Genomic DNA, 18,103 nt, shown 5'->3' on the forward strand with positions numbered 1-18,103 from the left:
AAATAAAAAAAAAAAAAAAAAAAAAAAATAATGAAATATATTTTAACAAACAAAAAAAAAAGTGGGAAAAAAAAAAATAATTTTTCTATAGAAAGAATATATTTAATTTTGATTTCATTTATAAATGAGACTTTTGAAAAATTATGCAATAATTTGGTTAATAAAAATTACTTGATAATTTTTCACATGCACAAATAATTTTCCATAATGTGAAAAATTATTTATAGTAACTTTGTCATTATTTTTTTCATCATATTTATATAAAACAGTATAATTAGTTGATTTATCTGAGTTGACTTGTATAATTTTATTATTTGTGTAATTCTCTAAAAATTCAACTAATTTTTCAGTAACACAATTAAAGTGAATATTATTAAAATAAACATACGTAATAATATGTTCAATATCTTCAAGTTTTATATCTAATTGGTTAATTGAATATTTATTTATATTATCTATTATTTCTAATGAATTATTTTTGTTATCACTTTCTTCATAATTTTTTTTTAAGTTACCTTTATTATTACTTTTTTCATTATCATTTATATAATTTAATTTTTCTTTATCTTTTTCACTTAATTCAGATTTTGTACTATTTTCGCTATCCTTATTTTCTGAATTTTTATCTTCCTTGGTTTCATCTGTATTTTCTTCTATTTTATCTTCATCATATTCATCATTTGTGTTTTCTTCATCTTCACTTGATATATCTTCATCATCACTACTCATCCACTCATATCTTTTTCTTTTTTTATTATTTTCATTATGCATAACACAATCATTTAGTTCATTTAAATTTTCATTTGATTTTTCTTCATCTAAATTATTGTTAGATACCTCTTTTTCTTCCTCTTTTAATCCTTCTTCTATGTTAGCTTTTTCGTTTTCTTTTAAATCGTTCAAGCATTCTAAATCAATTTCTTCTAAATCATCATCAAGTTCTTCTATCCATTTTTTTCTTTTTTTTTGTTGTGATTCATTAGTTTTCCTTTTTCCTAACATTTTTAAATTTTTTTTTTTTTTTTTAAAACATGATTAAATTAAAATGTATACAATGAATTTTTGTTTAATTCATAATTATGCATAAAAATAGTTTTTAAATTTTGTGAAAAGTGATAAAAAAAAAAAAAAAAAAAAAAAAAAAAAACAAACGATAATTTCAAGAAATTAATAAAAATAAAAAAAAAAAAAAATTATTTTTTTTTGAAAGTTCTTTCGTAAATGCTCATAAATAGAAAAAAAAAAATGAAATAAAATACATAGTAAAATATTATTTTTATTTGTTTAATACACTAATAGTCACAGTTATGTAAGTTGCTTTTTATGAGATAATATCAAATTAATTTTTTTTTTATATAAAAAGAAATATATACATATAACAAACTTTTATAAAAATGAGAGAAATGCAATGATTAAATATGCTATTTAAAAATACAAATTAATAAAATTTTTTTTATAAATAGCATATATTTTTTATTACTATTTATGATATTTTTTTTTTTTTTTTTTTTTTTTACACATATAGAAGTGTTTTAATATAATTTTTTTTTATCTGTTTTTATTAGATTTTATTTTATTTTAATTTATTTTTTTTTTTTTTTTTTGTTTACATACTTATCTATTATCTTATTACAACAAAATATCTTTTATTTATATAATTTGCATTTTTAAATTTATTTAAAATTTAATTTTTTGATAAAATTTAAAGATATTGTAAAGATATTTAACATTGATTTTATTTTAGTAATATATTTTTATAATGATTAATTTTTTTTATTTATAAAAAAAGTGGGGATAAAGATTGATCTTACAAAAAAATAAAAAAATTGATTAACATATATATATATATATATATATATATATATATATATATATATATATGTAAATAGTACTTTTTCCTTTTTTTATCTCTTAAAAATAAATTAAGACTAAAAAAATTTATAATTAATTTAGAATAACTCAAAATTAAAAAAAAAAAAAAAAGAAAATTAAAATGCAATAAATCTTTAATAAACAAAATAAAATTTTTAATATCTAATATTTCAAATGTTTTTTAGTTTTATATACTAAAAAAAAATAGAGATAAAAATATAGACATATTATTTTTCTTAAATATAAAAGATAATTTATTTTTTATTTTTTTTGTTAAAATAATTCATTATAAAAAAAAAAGGTATTAATGGTAAAAGTAATTATTCAACTTAACTACAGTAAATTTTCAGTATTACTTTATTATATATATTTATAAACTACTTTTTTTAATATATATATATATATATTACTTTTTTTGTTTTTCCTTTAAAATGTTACTCATGTTATTACATTATTTTTTTTTAATTAATATATTTTTTTTTTTAGATATAAGTTTATTTTGATGTTTACTGTATGATTTTTTTTTTTTTTTTTTTTTTAATATGACTGCTTTTTATATATTATGAAATTTTAAAAAATAATTATACTAAAAAATATATTTATTATAACCAGGATAACATTCTTCATATGTGTCGGAAAAAACATTTTTATTTAAACTATTCTTTTTTTCATTTAAATTTTGATTGTTAGTTTTATAATTGTTTTCAGAACTAAACAAATTTATATTTTTTTCTGTATTATTAATAGTTATTTCTGATAAATTTTCTTTATTTATATCATCCTTATTTTTTACCTCATCATCATTAATATGAATGCTTACATCTTTAACTTTATTTATATTATTATAATCGTAGTTATTATTCATTATACTATTATTATTTTCTATTTTGTTTATATTTTTATTAAAATTTTCATTGTCATTTTTAAAGATATCAATGTATTCATCACAAATTTGTTCTTCTTTTAAAAAACCAGTTAATGGCCTTTTTGACAATCTTTCATTTTTTTTTTTTTTTTTATTTTCCATATGCCATTTGAAGCAAATTCCTATTTCATTTAAGAAGGAATCTTTTATGTAATATGTATAATTAGTTTTTATATTATCTACATTATAAATATATTTAATTGGTATGTCATTTTTATCAACATTCATATCTACATTATATTTATAATTAAAATAATGTATATTTTTGTTAAAATTTTTAAATTTCATATTATTCATAATATTGTTGTATATGTTTTCTATTTTTTTTTTAAAATTTATATGATGTGGATGTTCATACAAAAAGAAATATTTATATATGTATTTAGATTCATTATTTAAAAACTCAGGAATTTTATTTGGATACTTAATTTTATTACTTTTAACTTTTTCTTTTTCTAAGCTTATTTTATTAATTAATTTATTTCTTATTTTATTTAATAGTAGAAAATCAAGACCTTTTACTAAATGAGTATGTTCAATATCTCCTCCCATATATTTGGATTCATCAATTGTATTATTCACATTATTGTATAATACTGTGGAATCTTTTATATCTTTTATTATTCCTTTTCTTCTTTCTTCAGCTCTATCTCTATATTTCTGCTCACTTTTCTCTTCGTTTTTTTTTTTTTTTACTAAATATTTTTGTTTTCTCTTTAATTTCTTCTCTTCTTTTAACAACAATTTTATTTCTTTTTCTTTTTTTTCCTTTTCATATTTATCAAAAATCAAACGAAAATCATTGTTGGTTAATTCATTTGACATTTTATTGGAGAAATATAAAAAAAAAAAAAATAAAACTATATTACGTTAACACAATAGTATTATTTTCGGTATATTAAAAATTAAAAAAAAAAAAAAAATGTCCAAAAAAATATCTAATAACAATTTTCTTAACAACAATAATATAAAGTATTAAAAAAAAAAAAAGTTTAAAGAAATATTTTTATTTAAATAAATCAGATATTTCATATAATTAAAACTTAAAATGATAAATCATTTTCATTAATGAAATTTATGTTTACAAATGTAATTTTATTATTATGATTATGGAAATTTAACAAAATATATTTTATCTTAATTTATATTAAAGATATATATATAATAGAGATACATATGTGCAAAACTTGTGTATTTTGTTTTTTTTTTTTTTTTGTAAAAGGGAGAATGAATAACAAACTCTCGTTTTATATAAAGATAGTTAAAAGAAAAATAAGAAAAATAAATTTCATATATTTTAAAGTACTTTATTTTAAAATGAAAAATTATTTGTAGCCTTACTTTTTAAGAAGTTAATAAAAATTATAAGAAAAATTAATATAAAAAAAATTCGACGTTTCTCAGGATAAAAAGAAAAAATGACATAATATAAAGTTTCTTTCTTTTTATAAATTATTATTTACATAAAAAAGTATACATGAAACTGATTTTTGTTACTATATTTGTTTTTTTTTTTTTTATAAAAATAAATTTTTTTTTTTTTTTTTTTTTTTTTTTTTTTCGTATTAAAATTTTTTTCCTTTTCCTTTTCCATATATTTTTATTTTATTTTTTTTTCTCCTTTTTAAAAGTTCAAATTATATTAATTAAATAAAAAATTTTAATTAAAGTAGTAGCTTATATCTTTGCCGTGTATTTAAATATATATGAATTTATTTTTTCTTTTTTTTGATAGTCAATTTAAAATTTATTTTTGCATTTTCTTTTATATAACTTATATTTCTTATATTTTTAATAAGTCTTCAAAAGAAAGAAGATATACATAGTACATATATATATATATATATATATATATATGTATTATATATTTTTTTTTTAAATTATAAATGATATTAAACTAATATGTTCATATATATAAATTTAAAAGTATTCATCTAATAAAATTAATTCATAAATATTGAAGAAAAGGTAACATGAGTATATTAAAAAATGAAGAACAATAATTCATTTAATGATATAAACAGAGGTAACATTCATGCGGGTTATAATGATAATAACCCACATTATAGGAACTTTGTTCCCAATAATAATAATTTTAACAATAGCAAACCCAATAAAGATAAGCAAAATCAAATGAATAATACAGAAAATATAGAAAAAATGCAAAATTCTAATTATAATATAAATAAACAAAATAAAATAAATATTTTTAATAAAAATTATATTAATCCACACCAAAATAATAATATGAACACTAATGCTATAAATCATGTTCCAAATAATAATTTTCATCAAATTAATAATTTACAAATTAACAATATTACAACAAATTATACACCAGAAAATTATATAAATACTAATATTCATAATAATGAAAATTTTAACAGTAAAGATATCAATAAAATAAATTCTTTAAATACTAATGATTCTAGCAACATAAACAACACAACTAATCCAAACTCTTCAATAAATACTAATAGTACAGCACTTATGAATAATGGAAACTATTCAAACACTACAAGTAATGTGGATAATATTGCAAATACAAATACAAATATAAATCCTATAAATAATATGAATTTAAGCAATAATGTAAATTATAATATGAATGCAAATTATAATATGCAGAATAAATTAACTGGAAATACAAAACCAATGTATAATCATTATCCTATAAATATGTATCAAAATAGTGATAGTTTAAATAATCCAATGAGAATGCATATGTATCAACAGCCAAATATGATATATAATCCTATGAATTATATGAACAGTAAAGCTTATTTAAAACACTTAAAATATAATAAAGTAATTACAGCAGATCCGAATATAAAGCCAAATGAAACGCTTTATGTAAAAAATTTAAATGACAGAATAAAACCAGAAGAAATGAAAAAAAACTTGAAGGATCTATTTAAACAATATGGAATAATTAAAGACATAATTGTTATGAAATCTTTTTGGAGAAAAGGACAAGCTTGGATAATTTATGATACAATTGAAAGTTCAACAAAAGCTTTGAATGCTATGCAAGGATATTTTTTATATGGGAAAATAATGCAAATAAATTATTCACATAATAAAAGTGATATACATTCGAAAAGAGATGGAACTTTTGTTGAGAGATCAAAAAATCCAAAGAAACCTAAACAAATTATTGAAAGAGAAAAAAAACAAAAAGAAATTTTTGAAACAATGCACAAGAATTATTTAGAAATGCAAATGAATAATTTTAAAATGAGTCAGAATAAAGAATATGAAAAAAAAGGTGAAAAAATTGATTTAAATCAAATAGACAAACAAACATTAATTGCAAAAGCCCAAGCAAAAGCATATGAAGAAAAAACTAAGAAAAATGAAGATTTATCGAAAAATAATATATTTCCTCCTTATTATCCTATTAATACATGTTCTTCTATTCCAAATAATGTTATAGTACCATATAAAATTTTGTTTGTTGAAAACGTTGTAGAAAATGTTAACACTCAAGCCTTTAACGATTTATTTAAGAGTTTTGCAGGATTTATTGAAGCTAGAATTATACCTCAAAGAAATGTTGCTTTTGTTGATTTTTCTGATGAAGGTACAGCAACATATGCAATGAAAGGTAATAATTATGAAAATATATTTATAATGATATATATATATTTTTTAATAACGTTATTAAATCAATATATATATATATATATATATATATATATATATATATATATATATATATATATATATATATATATTAAACTTAATGTATAATCTGAAAATCTAATAAAAAATTATTATATAATGTTAAAATACAAATAATATATTAAAAAAAGTATAATGTTTATTATTTATATATTTATTAAAATTAAAAAAAGAAATAATGTATATTTAAATATAAATATTAATAACATAAAAACAAATAATTTATAAATTTAAATTTTTTTTTTTTTTTTTTTTAGTTTTACAAAATTATGAATTACAAGGATCTAAATTAAAAATATCATATGCAAAAAGATAATTAAAGAAGAATATGGAATAAAATAAAAATATTTATTTAGTCTTTTTTTCCATTTTTTTTTCTATGTAGATTTTTTACTTAGATTATAAATAGATTTCCAAAGTACATCCATCTAAAATATAAAATAATAAAAATGTTATGAAGTGTAAATTCAAAAAAGGTAAAAAAAATAAGATACAAAAAAGAATAAGAAAAAAAAAAAAAAAAAAAGAAAAAATATAAACATTTATGGAAGTACATTTTTTTCAGCATAAATAACGAAAAAAAAAAAAAAACTTAATTTAAAAAAAAAAAAATAAAATAAAAAATAGTAAAATACCTGAGCTTTAGTTTTTCCAAATGAATGTTTGAGTGCACTATAAATCAAATTTGTTTCTAGTGGTTCATTTGATTTTATCCATACTCTAGTTAAAAAAAAAAAAAAAAATAAAAGGTATATATATATATATATATATATATATATATATATATATATATATATATATATATATATATATGTGATCAATATAAATTAAGGAAAAGAGAAGAAAAAATAAATAAAAATAATAATAAGAAAAAGTATTTTTATCTTCATAAAAAGATGAAATTTATATAATTTTTAATTTTTTCCTTTAAACCTTCCATTATGTCCTATAGCTATTTCATAATTTATATCTTGACCAATTAGATCTAAAATATAACATCTGTCTCCAATTAAACTTTTTGAAAATGAAATGTTAACAGAAAATAAAAATCCATCTATTAACTCACCTAAATAATTTTCGTAATTTATCCATGATTTTACATCCGATGAATTTATGCAACTAGCTACTACACTATTATTATCCAAATTAATTTTTTCAACTATCATGTATAATAATGTCCCATTTACTAAATTAGGAAAACTACTTTTTGTTGCGTATTTAAATCCTTCAATTTTATGTATAATACAATCACAGTTACAATTGATATCCATTTGATAATAATCTAATTTTTTTGATTTTACTATTCCTATTACTAAATCACCCACTTTCGGTATATATTTATAGCTAGTGTTCATAATCTCATATTTATAAGGATAATATGGTGTTTTTAATAAAATACCTGAACATTTACTCCTATAGAAATTTTCATGTTCACTATTATGAATTTTCTCAAAATTATTTTCATTAATTTTATTAAGTTTATCTTTTTCTATTTTAACATAATCTCCACTTATTATAACTTCATCTTCCATTGCTACTTTTCCTTTTTAATATTTAATGAAGATAAAAATATAATTATTTGTATCTCTTATATTATATATATATATATTCTATTTATGGTTTTATTAACTATTCTACATTAATTCATAAAAATCTGTCGATAAAAAAAAGGAATATTTTATATATACAATAGGAAAAAAATTTATATATATTAAAAAAATTATTAAATTATAAAAAAAAAAAAGGTGAAATATTTATGAATGCTTATATACTAAAAAAAAATTATGTAACGTATCCTATTGAAATTTTTTAAAATATATTAATATAAATTTAAATATTCATTTATAAATATTTTCTTTTAATACAACATTTTTAATATTTCCTATGAATTTTGTTTCTTTTTTTTTTTTTTTTTTTTTAAAATTATTTATAAAATTAATTTTGTTAATTTAAATAAATTAAAATTATTTTTTTTTTTTTTTTTCCCATTTAAAATTATGTAAAAAAAAATGTTGAAAGAGATAAAAAAAAAAATTAAAAAAATTGTCATAATTAAATATATAGATGACTTAATAATTAAAAGTTAATAAATTTAGTTTATTTTTTATATTTTATTTGTTATTAATTATATATATATATATATATATATATATATATATATATATATATATATATATATATATTCTTTGAAACTTTATATACATTAATATTTTTTATGGCAATTTACGGTTGACTTTTTTTTTTTTTTTTTTTATATACGTTATCATTTGATTATAATCATTAAGGAAAATGATAGATAAAGTATGTAAGATTATAGAAAATATGGTTTATGAGTTTAATGATCTCAAAAGGAAAGAATTATTCAATGAACATGAGATTAAGATGATTGCAAATAAAAGAAGGCAACATGAATACAATATTAATAGCTCATCTTCTTTATTATTGAATTTTATTTTATATTTAGAGTTTGAAATGAATCTAGAAAATTTGAGAGAAAAAAGAAAAGAAGAGAAAAAGATAGAATACTTAGACGAAATTAAAAAATATAAAAAGTTAATAAAAAGGAATTATACTGAATTTATAAATTTACAAGGTGAAATAGAGAATAATAAAAATTCAAAAAAATGTAAAAAATTAAAAGCATTAATAAATAAAAATGAAAATGAAATAAAAAAGTATAAAAATAGCATTTTAAAAATGGAAAAAAAACTAGAAATATTATTACAATATAGCTTATCTGATAATTCCTTAATAAAAAGAATAATAAAAATTTTTCAGGTATGTTTGAAAAAATATTTTAATAATATTCAAGTTTGGTTACAGTATTTAAACTTTTGTTACTTAAAGCAGAAAAAAGAAGAATTAGAAAATGCTATATTAAGCAGCTTAAAGTACCATATGAAAAATGAATTAATATGGACAATTTACTTATACTATTTTTATAACATAAAAAAAAATATAATTCATACAAGAAAGTTGTATGTAAGAGCTATTTTATTTGTTCCTCGTAGTTTATACTTAAATATTTTATATTTTAATATAGAATTTGATATATTTTTTAAATTATTAAAAAATTTTAAAGAAGAATATAAGAATTGTAATAATTTGGATAAATTTGATGATTACTGTAAAAAACATAAATGTGAAATGGATAAAAATATATGTGAAAGTACAAATTGTAATAATAATGATAATAATAATGATAATAATAATAAAAATGATAATAATAATGATAATAATAATAATAATATAAAAAATGATAATATAAATCTAAATGAAAATTTTTTAAAAATTAATAGTAATGAAAATAGTAATAATGAAATTAATATTGTAAAAGAAGAAGAAAAATATGGATTAGATGTGATTATTTTTTTAGTTAAAAAATATTTGAAAACTTTTCAAAATGATAAAAGCAATTTGCATATTTTCATATTTTTACTTCTAAATGTGTATTTAAAAATAGAAAAAAAAAAATGGGTAAGAAATTATATTCTCCAATATGATGATTTTAAAAATATTATTTTTAACTCGATTGAAGAACATAAAATGAATCAGCCATGTTTTTATTATTATTTATTTATTAATGAATGTATGAAATTATCTAATTTTTATTTTTGTGAAGACTCTAATTTTTTACATTTAAAAAAAAATTATTACAATGATTTTGAAACAAATTATTATAAAGAAAATATTCAGAAATATTTTAATTTAATCGAACTGAACAATTTGTTAATAGAATTATTCAATTCCTTTGATAAAGATATTATGATATATTTTTTTTGTTTGTTCCTTACCAATTTATTTGATACATTTTATGAATTCAATGATATATCTGAAGTTTTTAAAATCGATAATAATAAAAATATTCCTTTGCAAAAAAAAAATGAAGAAATTATATCTACAAAAACAATAATAAATGAAAATTTCAAAGATAAAATAAAAGAAGAAAATAATAATTTATTAGAAAAAAAAAGTGATTTACAAATTTCAAGTGAAAACAAAAATATTTTGTTTTTTATGAAAGAACCTCTTTTAAAAAGTTGTGAGGAATTAGAAGTTTTTAAATTTTTGAAAGATGAAATTTTTTTATGCAGTAACTATAAATTTCATAGAATTAACATTGAATATATAAAACAAAAAGATATTTGTATTTATAATTTTTTAGATAAATTAAATTTTACTTCATATATTTGTTTATTTGAAAATAGACATTCATTAATAAGTAAGAATAATTTCATATATGATTCTGAACAAGTCAGCAAAAACAAAGACATACTTTCGTCAATGCTTTATTTTTTTTTGTTTAATAAAAACAATTTGGAAAAGAATTATACTGAAAGAAAAGAAAGTTCAATAAATAAAGATATAAATTTTTCTGAAATTAAAACTAACAAGAAGCGAAAAAAAATGAAAGAATTTTTAAGTGATAATATTGAAGAAAGTAAAAGATTTAAAGAAAGCGAAAATGAAAGTACAACGGCTGATAAGAAAAATATATATGAAAATGATAATAAAAATATATATGAACATGATAGTGAGAATAAGAGTGAAAGTGAGAGTGATGATGAAAGTGAAGAAGAAAGTGATGGCGAAAGTGATGATGAAAGTGATGATGAAAGTGAAAAAGAAAGTGATGGTGAAAGTGAAGAAGAAAGTGATGGTGAAAGTGAAGAAGAAAGTGATGGTGAAAGTGAAAGTGAGAGTGACGATGAAAGTGAAAAAGAAAGTGATGATGAAAGTGAAAAAGATAGTAATAATGAAAGTGATGATAAAAATGAGAATAAAAATGAATGTAAATTTGAAAGTAAAAAAGAGGCTAAAAAAAAAAAAAAAAATGGCAACGACATAGAAAATGAAGACAAAAAGAAAGTTGTGAATAATCTAAAGAAAGAAAAAAATAGTATAAATAAAGATAAAAGAAATGGAAATAAAGAACTATTTCATATAAATAATAAAATAAATAAGGAAGTGAAATATCATGAAAACAACACGGATTCAGAAAAAAAAAAAATTTTAATAAAAGAAATTTATATTATTGATGAATTGCTTTTGCTACTTGATCGAGGAATAGATTTATTTATAAAAATAAATATATTAAAGTGTATCTTAAACTTAATTATATTTTTAAATAATAAAAATATAACAAACTATTTAAAAAGTATAATTACACATAATTATATGAAAATAAAAAAAAATAATTTGAACAACTTATTAAATAAAGAAATAAATAATTTAGTTTATTTGTATAATAGAGTTTATATTGATGAATTTAAAATGTAATAAAAGATGACATTTATATTAAAAATACATATTTATTTTTAGTTTTCTTATTTATAAAATCAATTCATTATTGTCATTTATTTTATTTTATTTTTTTTTTTTTTTTTGTTTTTAAAAAAAAAAATTTTTCTAAAATTCAAAAAAAAACTAAAAACTCTTTTGATGTGTTTGTTGTTATTTTATGTTATAAAATTATGTAATATTTCCCTCATTTGGTGAAAGTTTCAAATATTAAAAATATATATTTATGAAAAATTCTTGAGTTTTAAATAAGTTATACTAATATTTAAAGTAAAAATAATACATTTCTATGAATGTATGAAAATATATAAGTAGATCAGTATGAATATACAAAAAAGTAACGTAAAAAAGTATTCCTTAAAATTTAAATAAATAAATATATATAAACGTAACAAATATATTTAGTATTTTAAAAAAAGAAATGATATTATTTTATAGATATTCTTTTTATTCATTTTTTTCTTCTTTTTTTATAAATAGTATTCTCCATATTATTAATAGAAATCTTTTTCAATTTTTCTTTTTCTTCTTCTGTCCTTTCTTCTTTTTTTCTATTAATGTTTTTAAATAAATGAAACTCTTTTTCATTTTTTAAACATTCATTTTTATAATGTTTCCAACTATTTACTCTTTCATCTCTACCTTCAATCCATAATTTTCTTTCTTCTTCTTTTTTTAAATCTTCTTTTAATTTTTCTTCTTCCTTTTCTTGAACATATTTCATGTTAGCCAATTTACATTTTTGTGCATATTCTATTTTTTCTCTCTGAACTTTCATTAAATGTTCACATTCTTCATTGATTAATTGTTGTATCTCTTTTGTAATTTCATATTCTTCATATGCCTTATTTAAATATTCGTTTATCTCGTTTTTTTTTTTTTTTAAATTTAATTTTTTAATGATATTCTTTTTAGCTGTCTCATAAACACTTTTATATTGTTCTTTTATGCTATCTTTTTTTAATTCTTCATATGCTCTTGTTAAAATATTAAAAGCTTCATTAGCCTTTTCAATTTTACATTTATCAGGATGAATAAGAATAGATAATTTTCTATATTTACTTTTTATTACTTCCACACTTATATCTTCATGTATATCAAATATTTCAAATGGAGAACTATTTTTATTAGCTAGAATTCTACTTATTTCCTTTTCAGCATCACCTTTATTGAATTTTTTTTCTTTTTGTTCGCTATTGTTATTTGATGTAATGTTTTCAATATCTTTTAAAAAATCATCAAATAAATCATTTATTTCATTTTCATCTATAGTGTTATTGTTACTTTTGTTATTATTACTTACGTTATTAACGGTTTCACCCATTAAATTATTACTGTTTTCATTATTATTTAAAGACTTTTCATTATTATCATTTGTGTTATAATCCACCTTATCTTCTATAAAATTATCCATTTCTTTATTTTCTTTATTATTAATATTTTCATTTACATCATTATTTAACACTTGACATTCTTCTCCTCCATTTAAATCGTTAAAATTATTTATTTTATCATAGTTATTTTCTTTTTCATTAATTGCATTTTTAGAATTATTTCCTGACTCAGTTGTACTCTCTTTTTGTGATATTTCTGCATCTTTATGTTCATCCATTCTTGCTTTATTTTTTTTCTTTTTTTTTGTTTTTTGTTCAATATTTATAATTTTATAAAATTAAAAAGTTTAAATCATAACACTTTACCAAATTATTCAGTTAAATTTTAAGCTAACATATATATAATGCTTACATTAATTTCTATAAAATGTGAGATTATTGATAAAAATTTGCCGTTTATATTTTAAAAAGTATATTAATAAACATATATATATATATATATATATATATATTAATACATTTATATTTATTATATATATACAAAAGAAATTTAAAACTTATAAGAAGTAAAAAAGAAAATAAAAGAATAAATATATTGTTAATTTAACATAAAAAAAAAAAAAAAAAAAAAGGATATATAATTATTTTTAAGAGTTATTTGTTTAATTCAAAAAAATTTAAGTAAAAAAATATTTACTAAAGATTTTTGAAACAATGAATATTAGAAAAAAAAAAAATAAAAAGCTATATAGATATTTTGTAAATGTAATTAGAGATAGTTATTTAATTTTGTATTTTTAAAAAATGTTTAATTTACTTGTTTTAAAACACATGTATTATAGCAATATATTTATCAGAAATTGCTTAATTTTTGAAAAAAAACTGAATTATTCTTTTTTTTATAATAATAACAAATGTTTACACTTAAAAAGAACATTTAAAATCAATGAAAATAAAAAGAATGAACTACTAAAAATTGAAATTAAAAATATAACATACATATCTAAAAAAATTAAAAATAATATCATATTTTACGAAAATTCTAAATATTTCTCTATAAATACAAAACGTAACTTTAATATAGAACATAATAATAATCAAAAGAAGGAAAAAGATGGAAATTATACAAATGAAATATTTGTGGAAGAGAATAATAAAAAGACAACTTCTAATAATGATAAAAAAGAGGATGAAAAAATATTGATAGAAAATACGGATGAAATAGATGAAGATATAAAAAAAAGTCTTTTAGAAGTATTTAAATATAAAGAATTCACAGATGTTCAAAAAATAATATATAAAAGTATAATAAAAGAAAAAAAAAAAAATGACTTATTAGTTCAGGCAAAAACAGGAACTGGTAAAACCATATCATATTTATTATTAGTAATTAACGATATTTTAAAAAATAAAATTTTGAGTGTTCACACTCTTATAATAGTACCAACTAGAGAGTTAGCAAATCAAATATACAATGAAGCAAAGTTATTGTTAACTTATAAAAATAATATTAATGTTTTAACTCTTACAGGAGGAACAAAAAGAAGAGAAGATCAAATAAATATAAGAAGAGTTAAACCTGATATTATTATTTGCACTGTTGGAAGACTGTTAGATCATTTTGAATGTACATACTTATTTAATACATTATTTCATAATTTAAGAATGTTGATAATTGACGAAGCAGATCAATTATTAAGTTTTGGTTATCAAAATGATATTAATAGAATATTATCATATTTACCAAAAAACAGAAGAAATTTTCTTTTTTCTGCAACTTTAAGCCATAATTTAGATGATATAAGAAAAAATATGTGTAAATCAGATTACATTTTTTTAAATTGTATAAAAGATACTACAAAACATACTAACGATCAATTAAAACAATTTGTTATATTTCATAAGGCAATTGATACAACAGTAATATTATATAATTTATTAATTGAACATATGAGATTAAATCAGTTCACATATAAAATTATAGTATTTTTTCCTACTGCTAGAGCTACTTCATTTTATGCTACTTTTTTTAAAAACCAAATGAAAATTTCAGTTTATGAAATTCATAGAAAAAAAGAACCAACTCATAGGCAAATTACATCTAATAGATTTTATATGGAATCTGTTGGAATATTATTTACTTCAGATATAAGCTCAAGAGGAATAAACTATCCAGATGTTACCTTAATTATTCAAGTGAATTGTGCTATTTCTAGAGAGCAATATATTCATAGAGTTGGAAGAACAGCAAGAAGTAATAAAGAAGGTATGGCCATTATTTTGTTAAACGAAGCTGATGAATTATTTTATGAACAAATAAAAGATTTAAATATTGAAAAAATAAATTCAGATGAATACACAATAAGAAATACTAATGTTTCTAATTATTTAAATAGTTGGATGTCTAATACGCAGTTATTATATTTAGCTTATGCTTATTATTCTTCCTTATTAAGATTTTACAAAACAAAATATACTATTCTTAAGTTAAGTGATGATGATATTATTGATGTCGTTAATAGTATTTTATTATCTACTGGATTAGTAGAACAACCACATATTTCAAGTAAACTAGCCGCAACATTAAATATGCAAAGTAATCCGAAACTTAAGATTAGAAAAGATTTAGATGATTTATTATTATAAAAAAGAAAAAAAAAAAAAAAAAAAAAAAAATAGATAATAAAATAAATATAAAAAGGAAAAATTCAATTAGGAAAATGTTAAAATGAGAATTAAGTAGAATAAGAAAAAAGAAAAAAATTATGAAAATAAAAAATTATTTGTGAAAAGTAAAAAAGTAATAAAATAGGAAATTAAAAATGTTTAAATATATTTGTTTTTAGTCATATTAATATATTTTTATAATTTTACCTTTTTTTTTTTTTTTTTAGTAAATTATTTTTGCAAAATTTTTTTTAAACATAAATAAAGTAGAAATAATATAACTATTTATTCATTTAATATATATAGATAATATTTTTTTCTATAAAAAAATATCTATTTATATTATAATCATAACATATGCCATTAAACTTGTTTCCTTTAATAAAAAAGGAATTAATTATTTCTGCATTAGAATTAATTTCTATTATTTTTCCTTTTTTTTCGCATTCACTTAAATCCTTTAGTAAAATAACAAAATTAGTATTATTGGAACAAATAAATAAGGGAGAGTAACATCCATTTAAATATAAAAAGACACTTTTTATGTAAGAATTTCCCTTCTTTATCAATCTTAAAATTTTATTTTCTTTAGTTAAGCAAACATAAATAGAATTTATGTTATCCTTTTGATATATACAAATATTATTGGCATAAAATATATTTTCTAAATCTATTGATAGCATTGTTTCAATATCTTTATTTATATAATATAAGCTACTCTTATTCTCTTCATTGATATTACCTGAGTCTATTAAATATAAGTTGTTATTCTTTTTATCATATACTAAATTGTTAACTTCTGTAAAACTTTTATCTTCGTATTCATCAGTATACAATTCAATATTCTTATTTTTGTCTATTATCATTAATCCTCTTGTTACTTAAATAAAAATAAATATATATATATATATATATATATATATATAAAAGTATAAATAAATATAAAAAAAAAAATAATATACAATAATATAAAATAATATAATGAAATCAAGTTTTACACACTAAATTATAAAATAAGATGAAAATATAAAATGGTTTCTTTATTTTTATCTTAAAGTAATTAATTTTAATTTTTATAAGGCTATAAAAATAATTATAAAGAAGAGATTTTAATAAAATTTTTTTTTTTTTTTTTTTTTCATTATTATTACTAGGATTGAATACATAGAAATTAAAATCATTATCTGAGCATAAGCATTTGGTTGTAAAATCAATACTAAGATATTTTTCTTCTTCTACTTCTTTTTTTTTTTTTTTTTTTTCTCTTATACTTTCACCATCGTTGGAATCAACATATTCTTCTTCTTCAGATGATGATGATGAAGAATCATTAGTTTCTTGATTTTTTTGTATATTTATTAATTTATATCTAAAAATATCACCTTTATCTGAAATAACACATAACTTACCCTCAACATCTATGCAGGGAGAAAATATTTCCAATTCATTTTCATAGAAAATTTCTACGTTTTTTTTTTTTTTTTTCTTTTTTGTTTTTATATCTTCTATGTTAAACGAATTTTCATCACTTGATTTCTTATCACTCATGTCTATTTTATCTATAAGTAATACCTTTTTCTTTTCTCTTAAATTTATTTTTTAATTTTTCTTATATTTTTTATTAGTATATCTAAAATATCAATTATCTTTATACATTAAATTTTAACATATTTTAGTAAAAAAGGAAAAAAAAATGTGAAAATTATTTTCATTCTTTTACTGAATATCTGTCTTCTTTTTGTTTCTATCTAAGAAAATTTTTTTCCTTGTTAAATATAGATCCTTTTTTTTCTTTTTTCATCAAATTGTTATTTAAAATATACAGAGTTTAGGAAATCATGAAATATAAATTATAAAATAATTTTATTTTACATATATAAGAATATTTATTATTTTAATTTTGCATTTATTGATATTATATAGAAAATTATGCAAATTATAATTTAAATATTGTCATATAATTGTATATAAGACAATAGATATATTAAAAAATTTTGTTTTATTGAATATGTTTTGTTAAAATTTTTAATCTTATTCATTTAAAATAAAAAAAAATATGTAAAAAAGTAAGCAAAAAAAAAAAAAAAAAAAAAAAAAATAGAAACGTTTAAAATATAAAAAAATGTATATTTATCATGTTATTATTCGTTTTTTTTTTTTTTTTATACTTAAATATATACAAAAACTTTATAAGACAAAATATTAGCTTTTCTAATAATATTTTTAATCTATATAATAAAAATATTTTAGGTTAACATTAATTAGTAATTTCAAACTCAAAAAAAAAAAATAAATACAGAGGAGCAATAAAAAAAAAAAA

General features: G+C 17.4%; 8 protein-coding genes across 8 annotated transcripts in view; 3 read left to right on the forward strand and 5 right to left on the reverse strand.

Moving 5' to 3' along the window:
• PGAL8A_00502800 (conserved Plasmodium protein, unknown function) overlaps window positions 1-1,002 on the reverse strand; it is a gene marked incomplete at both ends in the record, with an annotated part of 2,447 nt that extends 1,445 nt beyond the window's left edge. The window contains one exon of the mRNA XM_028673844.1: window positions 172-1,002. Within this exon, the coding sequence (XP_028530256.1) occupies window positions 172-1,002 (831 nt within the window). The remainder of the gene's footprint in view (window positions 1-171) is intronic.
• A 1,456-nt stretch (window positions 1,003-2,458) lies between these two features.
• On the reverse strand, window positions 2,459-3,622 carry PGAL8A_00502900 (RED-like protein, putative; the record flags this gene model as incomplete). The annotated part of the gene is made up of 1 exon (XM_028673845.1): window positions 2,459-3,622. The coding sequence occupies one exon, from the start codon at window positions 3,620-3,622 to the stop codon at window positions 2,459-2,461; it is 1,164 nt and encodes a 387-aa protein (XP_028530257.1).
• A 1,164-nt stretch (window positions 3,623-4,786) lies between these two features.
• Window positions 4,787-6,797, forward strand: PGAL8A_00503000 (U1 small nuclear ribonucleoprotein A, putative; the record flags this gene model as incomplete). Its single annotated transcript, XM_028673846.1, has 2 exons — window positions 4,787-6,404; window positions 6,739-6,797. The coding sequence occupies 2 exons, from the start codon at window positions 4,787-4,789 to the stop codon at window positions 6,795-6,797; spliced, it is 1,677 nt and encodes a 558-aa protein (XP_028530258.1).
• Window positions 6,798-6,858: 61 nt separating this feature from the next.
• PGAL8A_00503100 (PNAS-3 related protein, putative) lies at window positions 6,859-8,013 on the reverse strand (the record flags this gene model as incomplete). Its single annotated transcript, XM_028673847.1, has 3 exons — window positions 6,859-6,909; window positions 7,117-7,201; window positions 7,415-8,013. 3 exons carry the CDS (start codon window positions 8,011-8,013, stop codon window positions 6,859-6,861), a joined length of 735 nt encoding a protein of 244 aa, XP_028530259.1.
• Window positions 8,014-8,770: 757 nt separating this feature from the next.
• Window positions 8,771-11,761, forward strand: PGAL8A_00503200 (U3 small nucleolar RNA-associated protein 6, putative; the record flags this gene model as incomplete). The annotated part of the gene is made up of 1 exon (XM_028673848.1): window positions 8,771-11,761. One exon carries the CDS (start codon window positions 8,771-8,773, stop codon window positions 11,759-11,761), a length of 2,991 nt encoding a protein of 996 aa, XP_028530260.1.
• Window positions 11,762-12,233: 472 nt separating this feature from the next.
• PGAL8A_00503300 (DnaJ protein, putative) lies at window positions 12,234-13,394 on the reverse strand (the record flags this gene model as incomplete). The annotated part of the gene is made up of 1 exon (XM_028673849.1): window positions 12,234-13,394. The coding sequence occupies one exon, from the start codon at window positions 13,392-13,394 to the stop codon at window positions 12,234-12,236; it is 1,161 nt and encodes a 386-aa protein (XP_028530261.1).
• Window positions 13,395-13,920: 526 nt separating this feature from the next.
• Window positions 13,921-15,762, forward strand: PGAL8A_00503400 (DEAD box helicase, putative; the record flags this gene model as incomplete). Its single annotated transcript, XM_028673850.1, has 1 exon — window positions 13,921-15,762. One exon carries the CDS (start codon window positions 13,921-13,923, stop codon window positions 15,760-15,762), a length of 1,842 nt encoding a protein of 613 aa, XP_028530262.1.
• Window positions 15,763-16,076: 314 nt separating this feature from the next.
• PGAL8A_00503500 (conserved Plasmodium protein, unknown function) lies at window positions 16,077-17,331 on the reverse strand (the record flags this gene model as incomplete). The annotated part of the gene is made up of 2 exons (XM_028673851.1): window positions 16,077-16,663; window positions 16,935-17,331. 2 exons carry the CDS (start codon window positions 17,329-17,331, stop codon window positions 16,077-16,079), a joined length of 984 nt encoding a protein of 327 aa, XP_028530263.1.
• Between the last annotated feature and the right edge of the window lie 772 nt (window positions 17,332-18,103).

The sequence above is a fragment of the Plasmodium gallinaceum genome (genome assembly GCF_900005855.1).
Source record: "Plasmodium gallinaceum strain 8A genome assembly, contig: PGAL8A_v1_152, whole genome shotgun sequence".
Classification (NCBI taxonomy): domain Eukaryota; phylum Apicomplexa; class Aconoidasida; order Haemosporida; family Plasmodiidae; genus Plasmodium; species Plasmodium gallinaceum.